Source organism: Acipenser ruthenus, chromosome 9 (genome assembly GCF_902713425.1).
Source record: "Acipenser ruthenus chromosome 9, fAciRut3.2 maternal haplotype, whole genome shotgun sequence".
NCBI classification, from domain to species: Eukaryota; Metazoa; Chordata; class Actinopteri; order Acipenseriformes; family Acipenseridae; genus Acipenser; species Acipenser ruthenus.
The window spans coordinates 14955178-14981809 of NC_081197.1; the positions used below are offsets into that span (position 1 = coordinate 14955178).

Here is a 26632-nt window from a genome sequence, read left to right on the forward strand (position 1 = left end):
TTCCATGTCTGGTCCTATTGGCTAGCGCTAATGTGTGTGACTCGGATCAGCTCTGTACGTGCATGCTTTAACTATAATAGGCAATGCAGGAGTTGTTACCTTCCAGATAACTGAACCTGATGACGGGTGTCCTGAGCGAAAAATATGTTCATATTGGATTCAATGTTTACAAAGTCTTCCATATAAATCAATTATGTACTCCTTTAGTCTTGTACATGTATACAAATATTGCAGTAGTTCATAAAAAGTGATTGGAAATGGAAACTGTTTAATGCTAAAGTTTCAAACACAACTGCTTTAAATAGTCATTCTGGCAATTGAGAGAACCTTTTCCCAACAACATATGATTGTGATGGCAGACTGCTTGAAAGCTAAGTCCACAGTGATGGGAGTCATTGTTCTCAGAATTGATTAAAACTTGAATTTATTATTTATGCAGGTTAAACTGCATCTGTCAAGTCGGGAAAGAAATGGTCGGCACTCAGCTATCCTTTACCCAGATACGTCAGTCGCGGTTTACCGCCCTTGTATTCAGAATTAAATCAATCCTTTATGAAACGACTTGGTGCACTTGCCTGTCGTGTGATTTCTGTCACCAGTTTTCTGATGCAATGCCCATCTTTTCAGTGTTACAATGTACTTGTTTAACAGTTTATTTTTTCTTGCATGGCAAATCAGTCAGTCTTTATTATTGTGCAGTTACACAGTGCTTTCTAAAAAAACAAAGCAAATGATTAAAGCTATGGTAATGTAAAAGTTAATCTGATCTTTGGTTGCTTTTGTAAATTCATTTGGAAGTGAACTGTGACATTAGGGCCTTTATAGAGCACTATTTTGAATATTAAATTTGGATACTGTTATTTCTGGAAACTGGCTCCATACTTTTATCTTACTAAAATGCTTAAGATCAGAACGTTCTAACATTTGATGCAATTACAAGATTAATCATTGGGGTTGTATGCACCACCCCCTATCCATAGGTCAGTTCTTACCATTTTATTGCAACGCTGACTATCACTTAACTAATATCTCTGGTGGTCCAAGTGAAGTTTTGCTAGTTTCAAATTTGTCGCTAGTGCCACTGGAAGCACACCCTGTCACTTTTCTCTAGATCTAACCCCAGACAATGCGATGTTGAAGAATAACAGCTGCTCGGTTAGGACTATGGTACTTTAGCCTCACCAAAATGGCCATAAGCAATGCTCAAATGCAACTTCAAAAATCCAAAATCTGCAGATACCAAAATGTTTTGTTTGATTCTTGCAGATCTCAACATCTATTCAAAAATATATTTGGGTGATATTTTTTTTGGTAGCCCCCCCACTTGATAGAAATACCACAAACTCAAATTTCAGAAAGGGTTAATGACAAGTAGGGGCGGGACTTCAAACCAAAAGTTTTTCACAAAATTTGGAAGACTGGTCCTTAAGGTTCTTTACAGCAATACTACCATTTTAGGATCCTTGTCCCCTACAGCGTAAAGGGTTGGGCTGAAGTTCAAATAAAACTCGTCACTTACCCCTCGTCTGGCAACTTGCCAAAAGTGGGGGGGGGGGGTGGGTGGGTACACACGAGTTCTGTTCAAATTATTTATTTTAGAAGAGGAACCTCCCTGCACACAACTTATTAGCTTATTTTAAATCACAAAAAACAAAGATTGTACTCATAATAGTATTAAACAAGAGTTGTGCCATATGTTCTATGCACAGGGTGACTTCTGTACACAAGATGTACTGGAATTGATGAATCCTTAACATTAATTTCTCATGCGTGAATTATTTACAGTACACTGGGAGCATTCTTTTGTTTGGTGGTACAGCGAGCCTGGTCTTTAAAAGAAACCGCAGATTTTCTGCAGGTTCCAAAATGAAAAAGTGAATTGTAGATCAGAAGACTGGGTGGGATGAGGCTGTCTTCTCAGCACTTATTGTGTTCACCCACCCATCTGTTTCATCTGAGATCTTTATTCAAGAATAATTAGTGTCTTGAAAATGCCAACACGCTTTTATTTTTAGAGTTCACTCCATACTGAGGAAGCAACAGCTAATTGTTCATGAAACAGTTGCAGACGAAGGAAAACTTTCATCCTTCATTAAATCCGACCAGACTGCCTCTGTCAGGAAGGCCCTTTTGTCATGCAAGTACTGTATCACTTTAATGCTCACTTTTTTTCAGGAATGTTCTGGTTGTAGCTGTTTTAAGCTGCAGTTGCAATCAGGTTCCATTTTATTGTGACACAAAAGTTAATTAAACACAAAAAAGGACATTTGTTGGTTGCATAAGTATTCACCCCCCTGAGTCAATACTTGGTAGAAGCACCTTTGCCAGCAATTACAGCTGTGAGTCTTTTTGGGTAAGTCTCTACCAGCTTTGCACATCTGGATCCTGCAATTTTTGCCCATTCTTCTTGGCAAAATTGCTCAAGCTCTGTCAAGTTGGATGGGGACCGTTGGTGAACAGCAATTTTCAAGTCTTGCCACAGATTCTCAATCGGATTGAGGTCTGGGCTTTGACTGGGCCATTCTAAGACATTCAGGTTCTTGTTTTTAAACCACTCCAGTGTAGCTTTGGCTGTGTGTTTAGGGTCATTGTCCTGCTGGAAGGTGAACCCCCGCCCCAGTCCCAGGTCTCTTGCAGACTGAAACAGGTTTTCCTCTAGAATGTCCCTGTATTTGGCTCCATTCGCCCTCAATCGTGACCAGTTTCCCAGTCCCTGCCGATGAATCCCCATAACATGATACTGCCACCACATGCTTCACTGTGGGGATGGTGTTCTCAGGGTGATGAGCAGTGTTGGCTTTGCGCCACACATAGCGTTTTGCGCTAAGGCCAAAAAGTTCAATTTTGGTCTCATCAGACCAGAGAACCTTTTTCCACATGTTTGCTGTGTCTCCCACATGCCTTTTGGCAAAATCCAAACGGGATTTGATATGGGTTTTTTCCAGCAATGGCTTTCTTCTCGCCACTCTTCCAAAGAGCCCAGCTTTGTGGAGCGTCCGGGTTATAGTTGTCCCATGGATGGTTTCTCCCATCTTAGCTGTGGATCTCTCCAGCTCCTTCAGAGTTACCATTGGCCTCTTGGTTGCTTCTCTGACTAATGCCCTCCTTACCTTGTCACTGAGTTTTGATGGACGGCCTTCTCTAGGCAGAGTCACGGTTGTGCCATATTATTTCCATTTTTTAATAATGGATTTAACGGTGCTCCGGGGGATGTTCAAAGTTTGGGATATTTTTTTATAACCCAACCCTGATTGGTGCTTCTCCAGAACTTTATCCTGGCCTTGTTTTGATAGCTCCTTGGTCTTCATGATGCTGTTTGTTTAGATATGCTCTCTAACAAACACTGGGGCCTTCCAGAAACAGGTGTATTTAATCTGAGATCATGTGACACTTTAATTGCACACAGGTGGACTCCATTCAACTAATTATGTGGCTTCTGAAGGCAATTGGTTGCACCAGAGCTTATTTAGGGGTGACACAGCAAAGGAGGTGAATACTTATGCAATCAAGACTTTTCAGTTTTTTATTTGTAAATAATTGTCCTCACTTGGACATTATGGACTCTTTTGTGTAGATCAGTGACACAAAATCCTAATTCAATCCATTTTAATTCCAGGTTGTAACACTACAAAATGTGGAAAAGTCCAAGGGAGGTTAATACTTATGCAAGGCACTGTATATCTGAACATAAGAAAGTTTACAAATGAGAGGAGGCCATTTGGCCCATCTTGCTCGTTTGGTTGTTAGTAGCTTATTGATCCCAGAATCTCATCAAGCAGCTTCTTGTAGGATCCCAGGGTGTCAGCTTCAACAACATTACTGGGGAGTTGGTTCCAGACCCTCACAATTCTCTGTGTAAAAAAGTGCCTTCTATTTTCTGTTCTGAATGCCCCTTTATCTAATTTCCGTTTGTGACCCCTGGTACTTGTTTCTTTTTTCAGGTAACAAAGTTCCCTGGGTCGACATTTTCAATACCTTTTAGAATATAATAGTCCTAGGGATCTGTTTACTGTATTCTTTCATTGTTTAGTCATCTGTGTGCCCTGCTTAATAAGAAAGCAGGCCTTGTGGACACTGACAGTGTCCCATACAGATTAAAAAGCATTTTTACTGGGTCTCCATTTATCCTTGTTGTTACATTCCATAAATTCAGTTTTTTGCTTCCTCATTAAACATACACAAGATCACCCAAGAGTTAGACCTACTCCTGCTGCTCCTTGCAACAGTATGAAACATAAATACATTTAAGCTCTGCTATAGTTACGGAAGGGGGGCGCACATGGAGTGCTGTATTGGCCTTTCTACAGGGTACAATTCATAAATAAAATAGACATTCACATAATCAGTTATTTTTATATGTATACTGTAGTGTCAAGGGATCCAGGGTTGTAAAGAAACACGCACTGTAGTTATTTCTCAAGCAACTTGTATTTGTTCTTGTTGCTTCTGATACAAATGTTGAACGAACCTCTACTTCCTATATACATTAACCTTTGACCCTCTCTGGCGGTCTGTGTATCCTACAAACTCTGCAATGTGCATTAACCAATGGAATGGAGCTGTTACACTCCATATACCACCATATGTGGTTCATGTTAAGCTACTTCACTTATAATATTGCTTCATAAATGTAGCTTCTTTGTGTATTGGATGTATGTTGGATCTCTTGACCACAACTTTTTTTTATCTCAATAGATGCAACAACTGTCACTTTAGACCCTGGAACTACAAATAAAAATCTAATTTTATCAGAAAATCGAACTGTTGTGCACTACACAGATGAACCTGTGAAATCCCTGTACAGTCCCAAGAGATTTGACACCTTGTATGTGCTGGGGTGTGAGGGGTTCAACTTTGGACGGCACTACTGGGAACTGGTTGTAAAAAGACAGACTGGGAGATTGGAGTTGCATGTTCTTCACAGCCCAGGAAAGGGAAAACCTGGCTGGGGAGAAATAACATGTCATGGTCTCTGGATTGCAGCGGAGGCCAGTGCACAGGATGGCATAATAATCTGATTTAAAATTGAACATGAACTCCAAATTAGAAAATTGGTGTGTATTTGGATGTTGGCTTTTTATAATACATTCACAGAAGCAGTTTATTCTGTGCTCAAGACGTGTAACTGCATGGGAGGGAATTGTGCATCTTTAATAGCTCTATAGCACAACGGTATTCTGAAAAATTTTAATTAACAGAAGATAGATGTATAATGCAATGCATGTGTACCAATGCATTTCACTATGATGATACAAAATAAAATGGCAGTAATATTGTCCCTGAGGTGTGTGTTTGCTTTTTGTTTTGTTTTGTTTTGTTTTGTTTTTTTTCTTGGTCTGAAAGTGCAAAATGATGACATGATACTGTAGCGGTTCACAGGCAGTAGAAAGGAAGAAGACAATATGCTTGATTCAAGTTCAATTGCTTTAATTACTCAGACCACTGCTCTGTCTGCTTCATTGCAATCCTGGAACAGTAACCAGTTTTGAGAACACACACACACACACACAATTGGCGGTGCAGCGCCCTCTTATAATGTAGCTCTGCACTTGTATTATAATCGGGTTCTGGAGCTTACACACATCCCATTGGTCCTCAGCCGCACACCAGGACCAATGGGCACAGACAAACAATAGCCAATAACCGGGGACACAGAAAGCACCACACGCGCAGGCTACATTTACACATAGACACAGACAGTCGACCAGCAACTGCAGGGAATACAGAGGGGGAAAGGAACACAATACAACGGGAATTACAGTACAGTACACAATACACAATTACATAGATGCATGGATCGCTACATTGCCCCCACCTTAGTCTCTTTTTGTCCCCAAAAAGTCTACAGGGCGCAATGCCCAAGAGTCCAGCTCCGTAGTTGGGGCGACACCATGAAATGCGTTTCCAAGCATTCAGAAGAACCCCTTAACCCCCCCCGAGTGACTGTAGCATGAGGTGCTTAGAACCAGTATGGTTCGATTGCCCAACAGGGCTGAGCAGCGTAGGACAAGAAGTCCTTGTATAGAGTGGGCGGTGTCATGGCGCCACGCTTTGCCTTGGGGAGAGTCCCTTGCAGGTCCCGAACTGGCAAAGGGGGTCTGTGGCACCGGTGGTGAAACCGGTGGCGCCCTGGGTGATGGCTGTTTGGCCCCGGTCCATGATAAGGGGCAAGGCGGTCGCGGTGGAGTACCGCTTTCCGGTTCCGGACGAGCAGCTGGACTCGGGAGACGACCTCTCTCACGTGAGCCAGGACTGTACAGGGTCCCACCCAGGGTGCGTCCAGTTTCGGAGTGGAGCTCTTGTGGGACCCCAAACTGGGAGAAGAACCCGTCGATGAGTGTGTCCGCTACCATCTGTGCCACCTGTGCCACCTGTGCCTCCTGCATAGGCTTCTGGCCACTTGGTGAAGTAACACACAGATGCCAAAACAATGGTTCCCGTGGTCTGAGTTGGGAAAATAGGCCCAGCACATCAATGGCCAACCTCTCCATTGGTTCACATAGAAAAAATCCAATAGGAAATCCAATAGAAAAATCCTATAGAGTTTTGGAACCTTTCCAGTAGGATTTTCTACTGCATTCTAATAGGATTCCTACAGGAATTTCTACTGGATTCCAATAGGATTCCTATAGGATTTTCTACTGGATTCCAATAGTAGTGCTATAGGATTTTCCACTGGATTCCTTATTGGATTTCCAACTGGGTTTTTTTCTATGGGATTCCAACAGGATTTTTTTTATTGGATTTTTATCAAGATTCCTATTAGATTTTCTGTAAATAATAATAATATAATAATAAAAAAATAATAATATAATTCATTAGGTTCTCTATAAATCAAACAGTATTACACATCTTCAGAGCAAAAACATATATTGCACCAGTTGACTTTCACATTTCTAATGTTATTTGCAAACATTTTTTCTGGAGAACTTCATTTAAACACGCACAGAAAACACACAAGAAAATCCTACAAAAAGTGTATTATTAATATTATTTATTAATTTATTAATTTAATCTTCAGAACTCAGTTTCCTTTTTGATATTTTTTCTTCATCACTACATTTTTGAGAGATGGCTTGTTTGTTTATCTTTTTTCCATTCCTGTTTTTGCATTTATGAAATCTGCAAAAAAAAAAAAAAAAAAAAAAAAAGTCAGCACAGGGCAAAGTGGAAGTTCTTGGGCAAAGTTATATATTTGTTTTCATTCCGTTTTGGAAATAGGGCTTTTTCTTTAATTTAGTACCAACACATACATTTTGTATGATTTGTATCAAAATTATATCTTAGTTTTTTTAATAACATTTTCACATTGAAGCACAAGTTGAGATACTCATATGAGAAATGTTATATTAAACATAATTACAGAGGTGCCATGTGATTTCACTGTAAATAAAAGTAAGGACACTACTAAGCAGTTAAAAAAAGGTTTAACTCACGAATGATGTCTGCAGTTTTCCCTGGATCCAGTGGTGGCTTGGCTTCTTTGCTTCTAAAAGCATCAGAAGTCTTTCCTGTCAAGCTGTGTGTTGCTAGATTTTTCCGTCCAAATACTGCGCAACACAGCTCTTTGGCCGTCTTCTTGGGATCCCCCCAGGAGTACTGCTCCAACGTGATACTTGTAGACTTATCTTCACCTAGAAGTAAAACAACACTGTTATTTAAAGTGACATTCCTTGTATTTGCAATTACTATTTTATTGATTTTTAAGCAATAAAATAACAAGAAATATTTGTCCATCTGCTTGAATGCGATTCATAATGTTATAGTATTTCATAGTGTTTTACAAATGTCATAGTTATTGGTTATATGAGATTTTTTTTATTTTATATGCTTTATATTGTTTTGTTTTTTTAATATGCATTAAATTAGAATGTGTTAACAGCTAATATATATTATAATCGTAAAATAATCAGAGCATACATACTGTTTTATTGCTGATTTTGATTCAAGATATCTAGATTGTCCAGATTCTGGAACCGTCTTTTGGTTGCACTTTCCAACTCCTTCTCCAGGAGCTTTTCAGGTTCTTATTCCATTAGTGCAGGCAATCCTGCAATGAATAAGAGTAAATACAAAGCAAAGCATGTAATCCCACAAGTACTACTCCAAAAGTACTTAATATTGATATTTTCCTATGAACGCATGTCATGTAACAACCTGCTGAACTGTGATATACAAAGTGTGCCAGTAAGTTTAATAAATAATAGGTACAGAAGTGTATAAGTAGTAAATTAAAGAATACATCTTATTTACATTCTCTCATTATACATTCCACTGTTGTTTATTTTTTAAAACATGTCAGAAATTAAATATTAGGAATATAGTAATGCATTAGTTTATTATGCCGCTAAACTCAGATTGACTTACCTTGTTGTTTATTGATTTTGTTATCAAGTGCACCAATTTTTTTTATAAAGGCGGTTAACTAAATCTTTCAGTTCCGCTATTTCAGAACCCATCTTTTTTTGTTTTCAGTTTTAAATCTTAAAATGTTATTTTTTGGTGCATTCATCACACTGAGTAGCAGATCTCTAGCATGAGAAAAGAAAATATGGCTTAAACCCTCTTTTAATGCTTTGCTTTTGCCCACAAACTCTTTAAAGTATTATAAAAACATTTATTTTCATTACAAATACTGAAAAATGTCTCCTGCAAACTCTCTGAGGGTAAACATTTTCTCTCAGTTTTGTAAGATATTGATATTGATGATAAGCTGGACCATTTTACAAAAGTGGTTACTGTGTCATATTGGTAATCAGAAGTTAAGGAAGGGCCACAATAACACTGACACATGCTTAAATTAGAAGTTGAGTGGTTATTTTGAAATCAACCAATAAATATACACTTAAAAACACAAAACAAACAAAAAAATAATTTGATTATTAAAACAGTTCTCTGTAACTCATCCTACTTGTGTATTAATTGTGTCCTTCTTATGTTTTTGTACAATCTTCTTTGCATTTTTGCTCTTTGTATTCATAGCATTTGCAATCTTGCAACTCCTAAAGAAAAATTGGTTGATATTAGTATAAATTGATAAACCTTGACCTTAAAAAAAGTAATAAATCAAAACATGTACCAACCAGTATTGGACATCACAAAAAACATATCTGTCCAAAATAATTGCATATGTTTCTTAGTTTTAGATGTTCAGATTTATTCACTTGTAAATTAAAATTATTTTGGACAGACATGTTTTTGCGATATACAATACTGAAAGTTTTACGATGTTTCAGTTTTACAGGGTTTTTTTTTAAACCAATATATTGCCTATAGTAAAACTGAAAAAGATGAAAATATCCAACTAACAAGAGAGATATTGGAATGCATATAGACACACTTACTATTTAAACAAAATACAATTTTAAAGACACTTTAAAAGAACAGATTAAAACTAAAGTGCAAGAAGAAGAAACAGAAAGGAGCGATTTCCAGGTAATTTATGTATATTATTAAATATATCAAATGTCTCATTTGAATGAGTTTCTTTTTTTTCTTTTTTCTTTTTTGTGCTGTGGCATATGCACAAGACAAAGATAAATAATTACTGTCTATCTTCTAATATGTGTTGTGCAGGTAAAAGCAAAAGTTAGTCAAAGGCCTGGACCAAATCAAGGTTTGACACACCCGCTAATCGCAAATTACAAACGTGGTATTGATGGCGCCTTTTTTTATTTGTCTGAAGGTTATTCCTTCTACCCCAGAGGGAACCCGCCATTAATACTGGGTTTGTAATTTGCGATTTTGCGAGTCAGTATTAGCTCATTCATCTTCTTTAAATATGTTTACCATCCCCAAACATTATACATTGTTTCAAACCTATACACCGTAGTTTAAGATACAACGGTGTTAATTGAAACCGCAGGATGCACTCCAGTAGATACAAAGTCGCTATTCAGAACAGCAGATTATCATAACTCAGGTACCACAGTGACGCCTAGCTGCAGCACGCGCAGACAATAAAACTGTAACGACTTTTTTTTAAAGGGATTCAAAACATTAAGGGGTATCGGTAGGTTTTTATACACGTGTATGTAATTAGCCTATACATTTGTACCGTCCGTATTGTATGTATTTAGCCTATACATTTGTACCGTTGGATAACAAATATTTTTTTTTCCCAGGACCCGTTAAGGAACATCTCTATAATTATAGACAGTCAGTAGCAGTAGGAAAGTTAATTATTATTATTTTTTTAAATAAAAAATACATTATATATATATATATATATATATATATATATATATATATATATATATATATATATATATATATATATATATATAATTTTATGTTAAACAAGATGTGTATGTGTACAGTAACGTTACAATGTGTAGATTTGTGGCTGATGTCAAATTTCAATGTGAATTAAATGATATAACCTTTACATGTGTTTAGCATTTTTATTTAACTTTATAAATTACAAAAACATTCACACACACACTATATTATTATTTGTTTATTTAGCAGACGCCTTTATCCAAGGCGACTTACAGAGCCCAGGGTGTGTGAACTATGCATCAGCTGCAGAGTCACTTACAATTACGTCTCACCCGAAAAACGGAGCACAAGGAGGTTAAGTGATTTGCTCAAGGTCACACAATGAGTCAGTGGCTGAGGTGGGATTTGAACCGAGGACCTCCTGGTTACAAGCGCTTTTCTTTAACCACTGGACCACACAGCCGCCATACACATATAATATACACATATATACATACACACACTCTCACTAGATTAGAACACAAGCAATATTTGCACAATCGATAGTGGAACTTCTAAAACATGAAGATTGACCCGCTATCTAATTTAAATCTATACCTTTAAATCTAATGTTTAAATAATACTCCACTCCATTTAAATAATAATATGGATATAAATAGATCTTAAAGTAACCTTACAGCAATACACCAATAGAAACTAAAAGAATCCAATAGGATTATAGATATCCTATTGGATTGTACTGGAAAAACATGAAATCCTATAGGATTTTTTGACTAGGGCGAGGCCGCGCACAGTGATCAATTTTTCAGATTAATATCGAAAAATGTAGCTGCACGCCAACACAAACAAGTCGCATTCCTTCTCAGCGCCTGCTGGCTGTGCGTCCAGCCTCCACTCCAGACAAATCTCTCGAATGCATAAAATCAGGAAGTTTTATACCAGGTGCTCAGCTTCTTCAAATGATCCAGTTTAAACCTATGGGGGCTGAGAACAGGAGAGCTTCAACGTGCCAGTGGAATCTGTGCTGAAACTACAATGTGCAAAACAAAATAAACGTGCTTTACACAGGTGTTCAAATAAAAAGAAACTAACATTAAATCAAAGGTGATGAATCAAAACATGATTAATATAATCTAAACTGTTCACAAACAGTGCCTAAATAAAGTGACTAAAGCTTTCAATTGTTCCTTTATTATATACATGGATGATGTTCGTTTTCCTATATAATAATACCATAGTGTTTAGCTAACTGTGTTGCAAAATTAATTAAGCAGCGTTTTGTTCAACAAGTTAATTAAGATATAAATCATATAGCAATATGTACTATTCCAACTGCTAAATACAAATGTGGCGCTGCATATATTTTTTAAATTATTTTTAACCTGTCTTCTGTGATCACTTGCCCTTGTCATGGACACAGGCTCCACTGACAACCTCATCCTTCCGTAGTCCTAAAGATTTTAACAGCGTCACCACTTTGCCAAGTCTTTGCAACCCCCCATAAATGGTGCCCCTGGCTAACAGTATACCTTTTCATGAACTGATTTATGTGGGGTACTGTATAATAAACAGCGATCTATTTATTTTAACAAATACAATAATATGGAGGTGAGAATGCAACAGACTCAGTTGATCTCTACCAACAGTTACTGTTAGTCATGGAACAAAATAGGACACTATACTGAACCGTATTATTCTTAATTTCCATGTGAAGCTTATTTTTTCGGTCTTATTTTTTTTTTTAAGAGAATGTGAATAAATACACAAATACTAAATTTAGTTTACTTGTTATGTTATGCAAGTGCATTCATTGATTGCCGTTTACAGGAATCATAGGTACTTCATTTTTATTGTTTCTTTCATTACGTTAATTCCTATTTCTAATGCAATGCTATGTTTTTATTCTCAGTATAGGTCACATTTACACACGTTTCTCAGAATAAAAATCAAACCAGGTGATTTTTTCTCGTGCAGAATTCATTCTAGCAGTGATTTACTAATGATCTGAGAATGCTGATAATTCATCGGCGTCGATTGGCTTGCTAAATACAACTTCAACTAAAACGCTTGAAGCGTCACAGTTTAAATACCCGCGCCTCTAAACCACAGACCTATGGCTTGATTATTTTTTTTTGTTGTGGTTGTATTTTGTTATACTAGTGATGTTACGGAGAGGGCGGGCAATGCTGCCTTTCTTCTTAATGGCCTGGGTCTTGGGGCTCACACAAGCTCTTGCCACAGCTCATGATCGCCTGCAGGATGAAGCGGCTGCAAATTCCATGTCAGGAACAGGAAACTTGGATCGTGGAGGGAACTTGAGCTTAGCTACTGATTTAGCCATTCCTTCTGCTGATGATCTTTTGTCTGAACATGATTACTTTTCAACAAATAGAAAAGGTGAACTTTCTGAGATTGCCACTGTTGATCTGCAGAATAACCAGCCGTCTCATGATCATGTGTTTGCTGAGACTGAATCTGATGCTGCAAACCATGGGCTTTTTGATTTCAGCCAGCATTATAGGTATGATGAGGATGCACTTGAACAGCCTATCTTTTCCAGTCCAGATAGTGATGACTTCAATTCTGATCTGACCAAGTATGTTGTCCCTTTTGTTGCTGATGAATACCCTATGGCTTCAGAATCTGAAGGCGATGTGGAACATGCGCTCTTTACTGACTTGAATAATGACCCTGATGTTGACTTCCCAGAAGTCTTTGCATATGCTGATTTAGTTACTTCACCTAAAGAGAATGTGTCCAATACACTTGTGACAGAAATGGGTATAGGTGAACTTGGCAATGAAGAGTTTGACTCTGACAACTATACATCTGGTACCTACTCTGAAACCCTAGGCTATGATTTTGCCTTGTTTTTAGATCTTGAAAAGGAAGGTAATGATTCTTTGCCTCCTGAAGATGTAGTTAATGGTGACCTTCCTGGCATGCATGCTTCTTTTGACTGCTCTGTGCTTACTGATATAAATCGGGAGTTGTATGAAGCTCTTTCTCCAGCTTTCAAGATTGCCAGTGCACGCAACTCTCCTGATCTCTCCGGAGGTCACATGTTGCCAAGCAGTGTCTATGATGCCTCTATAGGACCCTACGGTGTCTTCAATCTACCTATTAAGAACCCAGGAAACCCTTCTCACCATAGCACAGTGGCACCGGCAGATAAATCAACAAGTGAAGGAGGGCTGACCACCGTGGTTTCGGCAACTACATGCGGTATCACAGACATGACCATCAAATTGTTTGGTGGAAGGTTGACAGACCTCAAATTGCGAGGTAAGGGTTTTGCTTAGCCTGGTATCAGTTTAATTCTGGAAGAGGCATGGTTATCAAGTCTCATTAACTACTTTCTTCACCCTTCAACCCCCCAGTCGCCATTATACTTGTTGAAGTCAGCAAGATTGCTCGGAGATGCAGGTACACAGTGTTGGAGAAAAAAGGAATTGTCATCTTTACAACTGCCTTCAAAGGTTGCAATGTGAAGGCACGGGTAAGATTTAGATTCTTAACTTAGTCTGGTGATACTATGCCTTAACACATGAACTTGTTGGCCTTTGTACAGTATAAATGAAACTGAATAAGTAAATGCCAGTGCACTGCTGTTAAGCCTTGTAAATATACAACTAATTCAACTTCTTAAATGTTTATCTCTTTTGGGGTAATTGTGTTTTATATTAGAACTAATACTATAGTCTAACTTCAGAGCATCTACTTTAAACTCCATTGGTCTTTATTGAAACTCTCTGCTGTGGTTGAAAGATGCAATCATACAGATGTTGGTTAGAACATTCCCATTCAACTTGATTTTTTACCTTTGCTTGCAGGGTGGGCAATATGTCTTGACCCTGATGTGGAGAAACCACTATGTGCATATGTCCTGTCCAGTTCCCACACCTGATAGACCTATTACAATCTGTGGTAAGAGTAGCATGACCATCACACTCCCAGCAGGACCAGTAGAAGCACTTCGTGTAAAAAGTGAGTTGTTCCTGCCTGGCACTAAATGACATCTTACTTTGAAATGTATGGGTGTATTTGCTTCACCATATACCTTGCTGCAACTCCTTGCATGCATTTGAAACTGGTACATGTAGGCTACTTTCAAGCAGTACATGGTCTTGAACATAAGGATTATAGCACCCCTGTCCAAAAGTACAAGTATTGACTTGTGTTGTGGTCAATCGTGATCTGTGGGTAAGATGAAGTAATTTTTTTTTTTTTTTTTTTTTTTGCAAATGCTTGGTAGCAATTCTGAGTAATTGAACACAAGATTTATTCTAGTCTGATTCCTTACACTGTTAATGTGAGTGGGTGTACCCATAGAAGAAGCTGCGCAATAGAGGAAGATCGGGAGATCTCACCAAATTTCTTCCAATTGTAGATAAATTCAACAAATGGGTATCCATTTACGAAGTTGCTGTTAAATGCAAATATCAACTGTTGAGTGATTCAGAGGGAAGGATCACTTTCACTACTTCATACAATGGATGTCACGTGAGGAGATCGGTACGTGTATCCTGCTTTCCACCAGTATAGGAAACATCATGCTCTGTATACAGCCTGCATTGTAATCTATGAAGAATGGACCAATACAGTATTTCACCTGTGTGCCCATACAAAATGATGGTGAAATATAAAATTGGTTTATTTTCAATCTTTAAATATTGCAACTAGAATAGCCTTCCTACCCGTAGGAACAGGATAATGTGAAGATTTTAAAACTCCAGAACAAAGCCAGTGTTTCTATTTTGTTTTCTCCCCCTCCTAGGTGGGTCGTTATTTCTATAACATCTACTATCAAATGGCTCCAGGGAAGCTAGGACAGGCACTCATGTCTTGTAGGACAGGAATTAATGTTACAGTCCCACCTGAAGAGTCCTTGCCATCAGTGTTTTGTGCCAAGTCTGGCATGATGATCAAATTGCCTAAGGGAAGTCTTAACGCAGTCAAAGTGAGAGGTGAGTAGCATCTATGTTCCTGTGATGGTAATTCTGATAATGTCACCCCTCCCTCCTTACCAATCTAGACCTGTGGAAAGTGACGTTGTAAACCATTCACATCTTCTATTGCATACAGTGCTTGGCTTATTGGCTATAACTGGAGTAATGCATCATTTCTGAATTCTGTAACCATTAGAATTTCTAGTAGTCGCATGTATTAGTTCCAACACTGTAATCCTCCAGCAGTCCTTGTCTTGTATAATATGTGTTTATATAAAAACTTCCTGTGCCATGAACTTTTCATGCAATTGCTTGTCTTCTGCAGATGGGTCTGGCAAGACAATACCTGTGGATAGTGTTGCCAAGAACTGCAATTATCAACTCTTTCAAATGAAGACTGGACACATCATCTTGATTGCTTCCTTCCAAAGCTGTCAAATTGCATTTGTGGTAAGAATATTAAGTCATTCCCCCCTTAAAGAGTAAGTAAGGGTGTTCTGAAAAATATAGCATTCTACATCCCACGTGTTGCTACAACTGTTTAAATAACATAACTGTAATCCGTGGCAGTTCTCGGCATAAGCATACTAAGCAATTGCTTAGGACCCCAAGCAGTTCAGGGGGAGAGGGGGGCCTTAATTCGGGTGGATTTTTTATTTTAATCGCAACTTCTCTTGAATTTTGCTCCTTTAGAAAACAGCACTGATTCAGACCAGTTTACATGAACCAGTCAGAAAACAAATATCAATCGGCACTTAAATTTGAGACATTGGCGGTGTTTACATGCAAGTTAATTGCGCTACTATAGTGCATTCATGACGTGTCACGCGCAAATGACGCATGATTGTGCTCGTTCCAAAAGTGCACGGCAAAAAGTGTACGACTTAATTGTCATTACACTTTGGCCTAATTAGTCCAATAAGCAGTAAATTAATGCATTGTGTATTACCATGACAGGTCTGACAGGCTAATATTTATTTATTTTTTTACTTGTTTGTTTACACTTGCGTTTTCATAATTTAAACTCCCGTGCTTTTCTCCAGTCCAGTAGACTGCGCTCACGCCCTCCCTGGTTACAAGCGTGGACGACAACTGGCTTGTTAACAACATGGCCCGGCGCAAATATAACCTCGTATCCCAGTTACATCCGACCATTACTTCTGGAAGAATAAGTAATCTATTCGGCAGTGACTGTTTAAATGTAGGCTATTATATTTGTGCTTGAATACTGTGAAATTCATCCGCTGTAAACTTAACTGTTTGCTAGACAAAACATCTCTCTGATGTTTGGACATATGGAGTGACCTAGCAAGTGAATGGGAGAAATGTGTACTTCTGAATACTGCAGTACAGTTTATAGACAAAGTGCAGTAGATTTGTGAAACGAAAACCGCATCGTTTATTTTAAATAGCCTACGGTAACGTTATAAAATATGTGAAACTTGGCTGTGGTTTTCTTTTTTTTTTTTTTTTTTAAATTCAGGGCCAAAATAATTCAGTAGGTGTTAAGCACCAACCGTCTCTTGGCCAGTTCGCCAGTAGTAGGCCTATAACGACATGATACAAATATATATATATGTATACAGCACTGTATATAAATACATCTTGCATTGAGAACACCACTGGAATCGGAATAGTTAATTATGTAATACAGTTCACGTGCCGTCAAGGTTTTGGTAAGTAGCATTTTTCAAAACCATATCATGTGCAGTATTAAAATATAGTAAATCCACAAAACCAACGATATACATATTGTATATATGACATTTTTATTTCTATTATGTGTAACACGGGCCATCGTTTAACCTTGAAAAAAATAAGTACCTGAAGCAGATATACGCGTTTATCATATGCACAACAAAGTGTGTTATAAAAAAAAAAAACGCAAATTGTTTTGAAAACTGTCCAAAATATTTAGTACCACTTGCCAATCTAAAACTTATGTCATGTAATCAACGTTTAATCGCGAACACCAGACTGATGTGCTTTGACAGTGCGTTCAATGCACACATGACTAATTTACATATTCAAATAGATACGTTAAATAAGCCCTGTTTTAAATGTCATATAAACAGTTGGGCGGTTACTGCAGTCTGTCTTTGGGATACAAAAGTACATATATAAAAACAAAAAAAACCTAAAAGCCCAGTCTTTAACTCGTTTTATTTCCTGTGTGCGTTCGTGCCTGCAAATCGATATTTATTTTTCAGTGATCCGATTTAGTGTTTGTGTTAAAGTACTATTGGTTCATTGTAAAAATACAGAATGTATGGCCAATCAGGAACCGAAGTATTGCCATGCGGTCTAATTTGACAAGCTGTTCCGTCTGGTGTGAGTAAGTTTTTAGCTTTCAATGCAGTGAAATACGGATTGTTGGCTCAATACTAGTACATTACTAGCAAAGGGCTAAACGCACAAAATGTCTTGCGACTGAGCTCTCTCCAATTTCCCTGCCATCAGTGATCTGGGTGGTAACAAATGGACATCCATCACACTGATACTAGGTAAGCGTTTTATTGTTTTTTTTTAATTCGCACCAGCACTGTACGTTTGTCACCGAGTTTAAAAACGCCAATCTGTTTTCGTAATGAGGTCAGCTGTAGAGATGCGTGAATAGTTCACTTTTCGTTGCCCCCTTCTTTATTGTAATTCTATTATCAATAAAAAATACATGAGTTGCCATTTGGTATCACGGAATAGTCCTATGTCACTTGAGTGATTGAGGCTAGCACTGAGGCTTCGTTGATTTTAATTAATTGATAATTATAATAAAATGATTCCAACAACTAGAAACCTGTTTGAGGGACTATTTTTTATCCAAAAGTAAATAGATTTTTCCCGTTATAATACTGTAGCTTTTATGATTGTATCCATCACACACTCCAAGGCTTGTGCGTTTTGTTGTATTATGTTATTGTACAGACTGTTTGTTTTTATGGTTTCATTTTATTATGACCGTCTCAGATGGGGGTACGCGGTTTACTTTTACCTTTTTTTTTTTTTTTTTTTTTTTTTTTTGGAAAGGGGTATGCAGCTTAAAGATTGAAAACCTCGGCTCTAATCTGATTTGGTACAATGAATAGCCTCGTGTATACTCGGTGATACACCAGCATGACTGACACATTTCCCAATATTTCCCCAAACGTTAGTGAGTATTGTGGATACACCTTGGTTGTATCTACAGCTTTACATTATTATTTTTTTGTTCAGAAACAAAAGGTCAGTAAACTCTGGCAACAAACAAAAATAAGAAATGGTAGTTGGTTCTGAGTCAATTATATTGATCCCTTCACTGAAGAAAAATGTCCCCTTAATTGATAGGGGGCCACATTGACCCTCCGTCTGAGTCCTGGAGCATACACTGGATGAATGTTCCGCTGACGCTTTTGACGCAGCACTCTTGGTGTGAAAAGCCCTTTATTGTAATCTACATACTTGAACATGCTGCTTACAGGATGTAAGTCGCATAGCAGGCGCATGCCGAGCTGACGTTTTTTGTTGTGATGCGCATCAGTGGGCTCTTGTGACCAACATCACGCTACCATTCTGAGAAGCGCTTTGAAACCTACTTTAAAGTTCTTGAAGTGTAAAGTTGTCTGGATGCTCACCATGAAAAGAGAAATTACAGGTATGTTATTTAAACAGTTGTAGCGACATTGCTGCATACTTCCAGCAAAGTACTTCAGTACAAGCAATAATGAATATGCAAATAACTACATTTCCTTAATTTTTTTCTTCTAATATTTGAATATAATTTTATAGTGGTAGCCAAGTGTTTGGTTGGTTCACTGATGCATAAGCTTAGATGGGCCAAATAGCCTCTCCTCCTTTGCATGTTCTTGTTTGAATGTCAAATTTTAGTTTAGAAAGTTGTAATTGTCTAATGCATGCTTTAATACTTTTTGCTGCTGTCTCATCCTTCTCCCCTTGTACATCTAGAATGGAAACTATGTCCTGGCCATTATCTATACAACTTACTCTGGAGACTTTGCATCAGTGCAGATAGAATGCCCTACCAGTGGAGAACCAACAAAACCCCCTCCCTCTACAAAACCCATTCCTCCAACTCCTGTCTGCGGAGCTTCCAGCATGATGGTGGAGCTGCCTGAGGGACCTCTGGAACAAGTCAAGATAATGAGTGAGGATTATTTACATTTTATATGAAATATATACATTGTTCTGGTAATCTCATGGAAACTTGTCTACTTTGTAGATGACTCTAATGGGCTATGGGTAGCTGTCAAGGATGTCCCAAAGAACTGCAACTACACACTGATGAAGGAAAGAGGAAGAAACCTCTTTATAACCTCCTACAAGGCCTGTCATGTGTGGATACTGGTAATGACTAACCCCAATTGATCTGGGAAATTAGATATAAATAAGTAGGGCCCATAATATTGGGTTCCATGTTCTGTGCATATTTAATAAAGAAAGACATTAAGATTATGGAGGCTTTTTAATGGTCAACTTGTCTTTTAGATTTTATTTAAGCATCCAGATCTGCTGTAATGCCAATGAAAGAATAATCAATGCTGGGTGATTTTGACATCATAGTTATGATTCACAGTTTGGTACAATGCATCAGATTGATTCTGGTGGTGTAACCTGCAATATCGGGCCTTCTAAATTCTGCCTAATTATGCTAGTTCCTGTTTGCTTGACTCTGACTTGGTTGGTGTATGCCAAGTGTTCCTCTCCTTGATCTAGACTAAAAACTGTCTCGAATATACGCTACATGAGGATGGGAAGTGCATTTTTTATTTTTTTTATTATTTTTTTTCAGGATGGAAATTACATCTTGACCTTGCTCTACACAACCACTGCTGGTAAACGAGGGTATGTGCACATGAGATGTCCAACAATGGCCCCTACAGCCACTAATACGAATCTAACAAAGACTACCAGAACCAGTGCTGGGGAATCAAACAGGAGAGCTAGAAGAAATGCTGGGGATGAAACCAAGACCATGCGTTGTCTCTGCGGGGATGCAACCAGGACAACACGAAGGGGCTCTGGGGATGCAACCAGGACGACGAGAAGAGGCTCTGGGGATGCAACCAGGACGACGAGAAGAGGCTCTGGGGATGCAACCAAGACGACACGCACTCCTGGGAATGCAACCAGGACAACACGAAGAGGCTCTGGGGATGCAACCAGGACGACGCGCAGGGGTTCTGGGGATGCAACCAGGACGACGAGAAGAGGCTCTGGGGATGCAACCAAGACGACACGCACTCCTGGGAATGCAACCAGGACAACACGAAGAGGCTCTGGGGATGCAACCAGGACGACACGAAGGGGCTCTGGGGGTGCAACCAGGACAACACGAAGGGGCTCTGGGGGTGCAACCAGGACAACACGAAGGGGCTCTGGGGGTGCAACCAGGACAACACGAAGGGGCTCTGGGGATGCAACCAAGACGACACGCACTCCTGGGAATGCAACCAGGACAACACGAAGAGGCTCTGGGGATGCAACCAGAACAACACGAAGAGGCTCTGGGGATGCAACCAGGACAACACGAAGGGGCTCTGGGGGTGCAACCAGGACAACACGAAGGGGCTCTGGGGGTGCAACCAGGACAACACGAAGGGGCTCTGGGGGTGCAACCAGGACAACACGAAGAGGCTCTGGGGATGCAACCAAGACGACACGCACTCCTGGGAATGCAACCAGGACAACACGAAGGGGCTCTGGGGGTGCAACCAGGACAACACGAAGGGGCTCTGGGGGTGCAACCAGGACAACACGAAGGGGCTCTGGGGGTGCAACCAGGACAACACGAAGGGGCTCTGGGGGTGCAACCAGGACAACACGAAGGGGCTCTGGGGGTGCAACCAGGACAACACGAAGGGGCTCTGGGGATGCAACCAAGACGACACGCACTCCTGGGAATGCAACCAGGACAACACGAAGAGGCTCTGGGGATGCAACCAGGACAACACGAAGGGGCTCTGGGGGTGCAACCAGGACAACACGAAGGGGCTCTGGGGGTGCAACCAGGACAACACGAAGGGGCTCTGGGGGTGCAACCAGGACAACACGAAGGGGCTCTGGGGGTGCAACCAGGACAACACGAAGGGGCTCTGGGGGTGCAACCAGGACAACACGAAGGGGCTCTGGGGGTGCAACCAAGACGACACGCACTCCTGGGAATGCAACCAGGACAACACGAAGAGGCTCTGGGGATGCAACCAGAACAACACGAAGAGGCTCTGGGGATGAAACCAGAACAACACGAAGGGGCTCTGGGGGTGCAACCAGGACAACACGAAGGGGCTCTGGGGGTGCAACCAGGACAACACGCAGGGGCTCTGGGGATGCAACCAGAACAACACGAAGAGGCTCTGGGGATGCAACCAGAACAACACGAAGGGGCTCTGGGGGTGCAACCAGGACAACACGAAGGGGCTCTGGGGATGCAACCAGAACAACACGAAGGGGCTCTGGGGATGCAACCAGGACTCCTAGAACCCTCACTAGGAAGCCAACTGAGAAGACTGAAACCAGTGCTGCGGAGGTAACAAAGGCCCCTACATCTGTTGTCTGCAGAGCTTCTAGTATGGTGTTGGAGCTGCCTAAGGAACCTCTAAAACGTGTCCTGTTTCTAGGTGAGCTAAACTTTTGGTAGATATTGGAGAGGCATAATGTCTGACACCTAGGGGTCCTTATTGCAACCTTCCCTTTTTCTTTGTAGATAAATCCAACCAGTGGGTAGCTGTCATTGATGCTCCTGAGTACTGCAACTACACCTTGTCTCAGGGAATCGGAAGGAACTTCTTCATAACACCCTACACAGCCTGTGATGTCAGGATACTGGTAATCCTTTTGATCAGATATCCAGCATCTTGTGTGATGCCAATTAAAAGCATGACAATCCATTGGGTATACTATAATAATGTTTTCTTTGTAGAATAAAAACTATGTTTTGAAGCTATGGTATCTGACAACTGGTGGAGAAAAAGGGTATGTGCTGATGAAATGTCCCACCAGTGCTGGAGAACCAACAGAGGCCCCTACACCTACAACCACCACTAGGAAGCCAACAGAACCAGTGCCTATTGCAACTACTATCTGCAGAGCCTCTACCATGATGGTGGTGCTCCCTCCGGGACCCCTGGAAGAAGTCTTAGTAATAGGTAGGTTGTGTGTGGGTTATTTCTTTGTTCGAATTGAGGGGAGTTTTAATGTGTGGTACCATCTTTGTAGATCAATCCAATAATCTGGTTCCTGTCAATGATGCCCCCAAGTACTGCAACTATAGTCTGGTAGAGGGTGAAGGAAGGAACATCTTCATAACCCCCTACACAACCTGTGATGTTAAAATATTGGTAAGATTCCTTTTCAGAACAAACTTCAGTTTCTCTATTGGTGATAAGGGGCCCCTTGTTTTATAGTTGTCAGCAGATTATCTGATGCATCATGTTTTAGATATGCTTGAATAACTATTTTCTGGTGACTTACTCCTAGCATCTTGTCCAAACTCCTCCCTCCTTCCTCTGCAGAATAATTCTTATGTCCTGACCCTACACTATACCACCACTGAGGGGGTGTTTGGCTATGTGGGCATGAAATGTCCAACCAGCGCAGCCCTACCAACAATATCGCCACTCCCTCCCTTTGGGGTGTCTGTCATCTGCAGTGATACTTGCATGACAGTGGAGCTTCCTGGGGGACTTCTAGAAGATATCCAATTAATGGGTGAGTGAGATTGTTACTTGGTCATTTGGATGCTTGAAATGGGGAAACATGCTCCTAAAATGTGGCATTTGTTGTAGATGAATCCAATAACTTGGTAGCTGTTGCCAGTGCTCCCAAGACTTGTGGCTACAGTTTGGTGAGAGGGAACGACAAGAACATCTTGACTGCCCCCTACAATGCCTGTAATGTCAAGATACTGGTAAGCTGAGGGCAATTGCAGATTTCATACCCATTTGTATTACAAGTGATCAAAATCCTGTCAATGATCCATTTCTGTTTGTAGAACAACTTCTATATCCTGAGAGTCCTTTACACCACTCTTACTGGGCAGCATGGAGATATACATGCCAAGTGTCCTGTTCCTGGTCTAGTACCACGTGAGGGTAAGTTTTTATTCCCGGGACAGTTCTTTAAGCCATTCCTAATGCAGGAGTGCTATGCTGTTGCTGCACCATTTTGCATTGACTTGACTACAATATGTGCCTCCTTGTAAATTGAGGATTTACCTACCAGAGATATCACAACCTAAACTACAGGGTCTCCCCTATACAACAAACCTTTTAAGTTTAATGTTTTGCAGGTTGCAAGATACCAAGAAGTCAGCAGGTTGCTTGTGGTCCACCTAATGCTGATCCACAACTGTGTGTGGCCAATGGATGTTGTGTGGATGCAACAACTTCCCAGTGTTACTATCCTTTGGATGGTATGGCTTGGTTTTACTTTGATATAGCACTGCTCATCTAATGAGCAGGACAATGGTCCTTCAACTAAACAGATTTCCTACAAGTTTCACTATTGCATGTTTTTTGTATTTAATATAGCCTTTTCTCTGCTTCTACTTTTTCAGCATGCACAGCAGATGGGCATTTTGTATTTGCAGTTTACCGCACCTCAACCAAGCCTGAAATAGATCCTGGTAGTCTAGTAATTTCAGGAAACCAATCCTGTGCCCCTGTAATCTGTACTCCAGACTTTGCTATCTTCAAATTCCCAGTGACTGGCTGTGGGACACATGTCTTTGTAAGTTAATTCTCCTATGGGTATTGCAATTTTGACACTGCTTTTGTTACTACAAACGTAGTATTAGGACTTTGGGGCATTGCAGTCCATATTTTATAGCCAGATGTTTAAGGGGTGGCGTGATAATCTGATGGAATACCAGTGGTTTTGGGCTGACCCACTGGATTGCATTACTTTTGTCGGCTACATTGTTCTCACCTCCACGCTTTCTTGTGCAGATGGTGGCAGAGACTACAATCTATCTTGCTGAAGTTCATGGCATGGTTCAAGGGACCGGGCAGGTGTATGGAGAAATTACCAGAGACAGCTCTTACCGGTAATATCTTTTTTACAGTGGCTGGGAACAGGCAGCCAGCTAACCCTCTTGCTGAAAAGGAACCTTATTTTGCAGCATACATTGCTGGTTGCACTGAAATGGGGAACTCTGTGCCAATGGTCAACAACTGATTTTTTGTCTTCACTGTCTCCTCTCTGCACTGCAGCCTCCAGGTGGAATGTCGCTATTCTAAAGGAAGTTTGGCCAGCACTGGTTACTTGGTGGTGAACCCACCGCCTCCATCAGCCACCTTGGCTTTTGGCTCACTTGGGGTTAGGTTAAGGATTGCCACAGGTAATTGAACTAAATTCTTGCTGCTCTTGCATTTTATTTTATAAATGTTGAGAAAAGGTTATGGTATACATGATGTGACAATGGTAATGTCTTTTGGTGTAACGTCTCCCATTTAATCTTGTGGAACTAGGCCTATGTTGAGCATCAGTCCCATGACTGCCAGATGTGGATCTGGCTGTGGTGTGTCTTTTTTTTTTTTTTCTTTCAATGGGTTGTGTTGACACTGAAGTACATGCAATACCTGGAGTCCTGGTTATTCTACCGCACTTATCTCTCTTACAGATGCCAGCTACACAACTTTCCACCCACTGTCCCATCTGCCCCTGAGCTTGCTTGGAAGCAAGGTGTATCTGGAAGTGCATCTTATGAACCCTCCTGACCCCAATGTAGTTCTGCTGGTCCACTACTGCATCGCCTATCCCCAGTCCTCTCAAGCTGCCTGGGTGATCCTCTATGAAGGGTGAGTATCCTGCATCATTGATGGTGTTAATCCTGATTTTCTCCATTGTGACAAAGCAACATTTCTAGGGCTTTGTCCAACAGCATCTGCCAGATTATGACCAGTAACCAAATTGCTGACCTTTTTTCTCTTTCCTTCTGAACTCAACCCTTCAGACACTTACCCACTCACCAGCTACACCATAATGTTTTGTATTTGAGATGTTCATGTAGGATTGTTATTTTAGCAACATCTTAAGTGAATGGCCCATTAACCAGATTAAAAGATGGAAATCTTTTTTTGCAAGTTGCTGTGACAAATGCCAGCTTTTTAGGTTGTCGCAGATAATCAAAGTTATAATATGGCTGTCATTAACTTAAATCCTCCCAGTTGGCGAGTGTCTGACTCCTCCATTCTGAAATACCTACCCCACAGTTGTCCAAACATCCTGGATTACAGCAGTGCTGCTGGCCTCCATGTCGAATACGATAACATGCCTGTATCCAAGCACACTCGACGCTTTGAAATACAAAGCTTCCAGTTCCTGGACTACAAGACCAAGCAGCATTTGGATGAGGATGTGAGTATCTTTTGGCTTTTTTTTTTTTGGTCTAATTTTATACTCAAGCTTGCCTCCAAATGCTGAGTCACAAATAGTATATTTTAGACTTGCAGATCTACAGTTGCTCTATCTAACTTTTTTATTATTTTTTTTTACTATTTAGATCTATTTTATGTGTTCAACTGAAGTGTGTTCCCCAAAACGCAGTGTTTGTAATGAAGGATGCTTTGATGGGAGAGGTATGTTCCATTTTAGGTCAAGCCTTCATTGTTGCAGCATGAAGTCTTCCATCGTATGCATTTCAGAGACTTTCCCTGAAGTATTTAAATTCTGCTCCCCTGGTTAACTAATTTGGACAATAGTTATACCACTTGATAAAATGCTGTTTTAGTTATTCCAGATGACTCCTTCCACAGATATGCCTGTTCCAGTAGATCTTGGTGTGGGAGGGCGCTGTGCAGGAAAGCCTTGTCCTGGGAATGTAGTCAAGCGAGCTGCTCATGGTGAAGGAACCTTCATTTTGGATGAGAATGTGCCTCATGAACAAACGGGTAAGTGATTTCTGAGATGGTGTGTTAAAGCAGTACTAATCCTTTCACGTATCGTTCCCTTAAAGATGGAGATTATCCTGTTTTTGGCTTGGGCCAAAGTTCAAAAGCAACTCCAAATTGACTGGTATCTAGGTCTGGGTAAAGTGCCTGACTCCTCATTTGAGCACCCAAATGTCTTGCTTGCCCCCAAATCTATCTTTTTCTTCCTCTTGCAGAGAAGCACTGGACGCACTTCCATGGTCTCCTGGGGCTGCTTGGTTTGCTGGTCCCGGTATCTGTTGTAATACTCTTCCTCAAGAAATGGGTTGTCTGGAAATTGTCAGATCCTGGAGTAGCAGTCTAACTTGAATAAACATAACTTGTTTGAAATTCTGTCTTGTGTTATTCACACGGGGGGGGGGGGGGGGGAGGAGGAGGAGGAGGAGGCATTGACAATCGAGTAGAATGGTAGAAACTTTATTATTCACTTCCTGAGGGGCCATTCATTAATTGTAAACTGCTTTTGTACAGTTCATGTACTTGCTGGAATACCAGAAACTTTGGCTTGCTATGCAATTCAGCAGTGTCATATGGTGAAAT

The 26632-nt window shown here is 40.2% G+C and overlaps 1 protein-coding gene across 1 annotated transcript; it reads left to right on the top strand.

Moving 5' to 3' along the window:
• Window positions 1-12314: 12314 nt before the first annotated feature.
• Window positions 12315-26422, top strand: LOC117407000 (uncharacterized). The gene is made up of 24 exons (XM_059030488.1): window positions 12315-13506; window positions 13602-13720; window positions 14055-14208; window positions 14612-14736; window positions 14999-15188; window positions 15496-15620; window positions 19110-19308; window positions 19384-19508; window positions 19954-21781; window positions 21868-21989; window positions 22084-22309; window positions 22380-22501; window positions 22676-22871; window positions 22949-23070; window positions 23155-23254; window positions 23452-23574; window positions 23719-23891; window positions 24110-24207; window positions 24374-24501; window positions 24784-24961; window positions 25376-25520; window positions 25666-25741; window positions 25919-26053; window positions 26269-26422. Exons 1-24 carry the CDS (start codon window positions 12384-12386, stop codon window positions 26394-26396), a joined length of 6060 nt encoding a protein of 2019 aa, XP_058886471.1. The 5' UTR covers window positions 12315-12383; the 3' UTR covers window positions 26397-26422.
• Window positions 26423-26632: the final 210 nt, after the last annotated feature.